General features: G+C 27.2%; 1 protein-coding gene across 1 annotated transcript; it reads left to right on the top strand.

Annotated features, from left to right (window-relative positions):
- Nucleotides 1-1,714: 1,714 nt before the first annotated feature.
- Nucleotides 1,715-2,405, top strand: Phum_PHUM517920 (uncharacterized protein; the record flags this gene model as incomplete). Its single annotated transcript, XM_002431222.1, has 2 exons — nt 1,715-2,168; nt 2,362-2,405. 2 exons carry the CDS (start codon nt 1,715-1,717, stop codon nt 2,403-2,405), a joined length of 498 nt encoding a protein of 165 aa, XP_002431267.1.
- Nucleotides 2,406-4,732: the final 2,327 nt, after the last annotated feature.

Below are 4,732 nucleotides of genomic sequence, written 5' to 3'. Positions count from 1 at the left end.
AAATAGAATTGCGAAAATTTAATTTTCAAAGTTTATATTTTAAATTTAACAGGTACGAAAACTTTTTTATTTTATTTTATTTAATAATAATAATAAAAATAATAACAAATTTAATATAGATTATGGTTTTATTATTATTATTATTACTTTCTAACGGAAAAAGAACGCAAAAATGAACAATTTCACGAGTTCACATATGTACTTAAAAGTAAATAATAATAAAAAATAATTAATTTTATTAATATTATTATTAATATTATTTTTACATGCACTCATAACATGTGCACGGTTGAAAACATTTGAAAAAAAAAAAAATGTAAAATTTCGCGGAAGGGAAACCAAAACAAAAAATTTTCTTGTTTGACGTAAAGTGAAAACCCTGTCGTTAAAATTAAATGACGCCTTTTATTTTCTGTAAAATTTTTTTTTTTTTTTGGCTACTAAACAAACGTCACAATTTAAATTATATAAAACAATCATGTTGTCATTAAAAAAAAAAAAAAAATGAAAACAATCGTTTGCACAAAAACATACAAACAAACAAACAAACAAAACATTCGAAAACATTTTTGAATTTGACAGAATGATAGAAAAAATAAACTTGGCGAATTAAATTAATTAACAAAAAAAATCAATCGATTTTTAAAAAAAATCAATTAAAAACAAACAACAAACAGACAACAAACAAACAAAAAACGTGCCTCTTTTTCTCATTTAAATAATTTCATCATCGATCGAATTTAAATCGATAAAATTAAAAAAAAAAATGGCGGATTTATTCGCATATACACGAACAACGACAAAATTTTCTTTTAAAAATCGTATAAAAAACTTATTATTATTATTAATTCGGTTTTGTTTTCACGTCAAAATCAGAATTCTCCAGTTTGGAAAATTAACTTTAAGAAACTGGAAAACAAAAAACAAAAAAATTCGCTTTTCGTTTTGTTACTGCAAAAAAAATCATTTCGAAACAGAAAAAAACCCGATTTCCGATTGTTCCCTTAAAGTTCTAGAACAAAAAAAAAAATGTTCCAGAATTAAAATAAACAATTCCAGGTAATTAAACATTTTTGATAAAAAAAAAAAAAAACGTGTTTCGTTAATCGTACCGAATCGTGTTCTTTTTTTTTTATAAATTAATTAAAAACTAGAAATTCCGCCGAAGCAGAAGACAAAGAAGAAATCAAAAAAAAAGAAAATTAATCGGGATGGTAAAATAATAATAATAATAACATGTTGAGATGGGTCAACAAAAAAGAGTTGATGAAGGTCCAGTAAAGTAAGTTAACGCATGATTCCGTGAATGGATCAGTTTGTCAGTAGTTGTCGGGCTTTTTCGTTGCGAACCCGCCAAAGAATCGATTTGAATTTTTTTTCTTTTTTTTTTTTTACGCGCCATCATTCTTTCTTTTTTTTTTTTTTTTAAATTCCGCGCTTTTTTTTTTTTAATATTATCGTACGGTATTTTTTAAATTAAAAAAAAAAAAAGTGAAAAAAATGTCCGTGTTTTCGAGTAATATAAAAACGAAAAAAAAATTTCAAAATTTCATTCACGCGTTCGGTATAACATGACCCACGCAACCGTATAATTTTTATACTTTTCGGAAAAGGTTCGTTACGATATATAAATTATTATTATTATTATTATTATCGCAAAGTTTGTCGTATAAGTTTTAAGATAAGAGTTTTTACTTTACAAAAAAAAAAAAAAATGTCTGCTACGGACGTGACAAACGACGATGTTATTTTACCAGAAGAAACTCGTAAGAATAAATATGGCGACAGATGTAATTGCGATAAATGTCAAAAACATTCGAAATTTCCACAAGTTTTCGGTAAGAGAGTTCGACAACTCGTCAAAGAAGACACAATTGCATCCGATTTGGATTCTAGAACCACGTTAAAATCAAGAGCGAGATCGTGGCCGCTACTTTTACATCCGCAAAACGACGATAATGATAAGAAAAAATTAAACGAATATTCTTCGCCGGTTTCACACATACGAAGATTGTTGTGGCGTCACTATTATCCAGAGGGTGGTTGGGGATACGTCATCGTTATCTGTTCCGTTTTTGTACACGTCATCAATCACGGTTTTCAACTTTCTTTTGGTATTTTACACGGGCCCATATATGAAAAATTTAACGCCGGATTCGAATACACAGGTAAACAAAATTTTTTGTTTTCTATCGTACTTCTTACGCGGCGTAAATCGCTTTATTATTATTATTATTATTGCATTTATTTAGTTGTTGAACATCAAACAATGTTAATAATGATGAATGATATATGAATTTAACAAAATAAAACAACGTTTTTTTATGTAAAACGCAACAACGCGCGGCGTAAACCTGAAAGGTAAAATTTTAACAAAGGTGTGGCAATCAAAATGCCCGAGGTGATAATTTTAATGGCCACTCGAAAAAAAATTTTTTTTTTTTTTTTTGAATTTTTTCCGTTCATTTGTTAAATTAATAAAAATGAAAATAATTTACCGGAAACGGATGCCGACGGTTATATATTGAAATCTTTTATAATGTATTATTTCTGAAATTTGAATCAACAGGAAAAGAGGATTTAATAATAATAATAATATTTATTAATTTTATAGCGATCAAAACGCATTTCGATAAAAACTCTTGAACTTGAACCGAAGCAAACAAGCAAGCAAACAAACAAACAAACAAACAATAGAACAAACGTATAAAATTTTCCAGTCTTAATTAACTGTTAAATGATTTTACGATTCGTTAATCTGGAATTATTATCTAAATTTTTTTTTTTTTTTGCGGTGGCAAAAAAGGTGAGGGGGAAATTTTGCTATTATTAAAGTTCAATCAAAAAAAAGGAGGAGAAGGAAGAGGGAGAGGGGAGGGGGAAATGCCGGTAATTATTGGTTGGTATCGGTCGCGAAAATGCCGAATTCGGGCATCAAATGTCGCGATAAAATCACGTTACATTGCAAGAAAAAAAAAATTAATAAATAATTTTATCAACGCAAATTCGAATCTATTTCGAATTTGGCAACGAGACGAAATTTAATCAAATTCACTAATCAAAAGGTCAATGACACTTAAAAAAAAAAATTTCAAAAAATCTCCGGTTAAACGGGGATGATGATGTAATTAAACTCAATTTCAGGTACGAAAACAATCGTAATCTCCGTCGTCCGCCGCACCTTGCTTTTTTTTTCAAAATTAAACCGTTTCATTAAAAATTATTAATGATAATAATGATGATAATAATAATAATAACATGAATATTAATAAGTTGATTATTATTATAACACATTTTATTAACGCCTAGAACGATTACGACTTGTACAAAAAAAAAAACGAAACGTTAACGTACCTTAAAAATGAAACAAAAAAAAAAAAATTTTACAGTCAAAGGAAAATTTTAAAGGATGGAAAACGTGAGAATTGATGAAGTGAGGGGATAACATTACCATACGTCATCAAAGAAAATTTTAATCTGACATTGAACAAAAAAAAAAAAAAAAAAATGAAGAGCGAAACCTTTTTTTTTTTTTTTTTTTAATCAAAATAGCGTCGCGATCACATCGACCCTATCTCCAGATCAAATAATTTTAAATTCATTTTTTTTAAAATAATATTAATAATGATAATAATGGTTAATAATAATAATAATAATAATAATAATAATAATGTTAATAATTAATCACCGCGTGTCAAAAATAAATATTTTATTACTTTACTTGTTTTTGATTAATCCTTTGCTGTTATATATGGTCTACCATTTGTCTTTTTTTTTCCTTTTTGGCTATTAATCACGATCTCCTTTGCAAAAATAAAAATTTGATGCCTTATTAAATACTTTAAACAAAAATAAATAAATAAAATTTTAAAGCCTAAAGCGAAAAGGCGTGACGCGCACTCAACTAACACAAATAGTAACCACAAAAAATTTTTTTTTTATTTTAATATAAAAATTATTTATTTAAGGCACTTCACAAAAAAAAAAGAAAATCACAACCGATTTTCACTACTACCATCGTGCCACCACCACCCCCCCCCCGTCCGCCTCAAAATTAATTTTTAAATTGTATTAATAATAATAGTAATAATAATGAAGACGGTAGTGGCGGTGGTGGTGGCGATGATGATGATGACGACGATGATGATGATGATGATTTTATACCCTTTTCGACATTAACGCTCACCTGTGGAAAAAATCCGAACTAAAATTTATAAACAATTGTAATTTTTTTTTTCCAACCTAATTTTTCCTTATTCATTTTTATTTCCTTTGTGCATATACAAAATTAATTCCACTGAGATTTTTTTTTCTTTTCCCAAAGTATAAAAATTTTTGTTTGTTTGTTTGTTAACTTGAATAATATCGATTTTTATTTATGATTTTAAAAAAAACTATAATAAATAAAAAAAGGTCAAAATGTCTTACTAATAAGACAGGTTCTAACGTAATAATAAATTATTTGTAAAAAAGAAAAATGATAATAATAATAACAATGTTTGACGGAAGTAGGAAAGAGAGAGAGTGAGTGAGGAATAAGGGATAAGGAAGTTGATTATTGTTGTTAAACGCGTTTAAAATAAAATCATTTTGTTCGTATAAACGCTCGCGTTTTATTGTTTTCATTTTATTGTTTCGTTCGATTTATTGATTTTCTCTCCCTCTCTTCCTTTTCTCTCTCTCTCCTTCTCTTGTTCAATCATACACCTGTTTATATTTTAATAAATTTAAC

Source organism: Pediculus humanus, genomic scaffold (genome assembly GCF_000006295.1).
Source record: "Pediculus humanus corporis 1103172108282 genomic scaffold, whole genome shotgun sequence".
In the NCBI taxonomy this organism is placed as follows: Eukaryota; Metazoa; Arthropoda; class Insecta; order Psocodea; family Pediculidae; genus Pediculus; species Pediculus humanus.
This window is presented reverse-complemented; position numbering and strand designations above follow the sequence as displayed.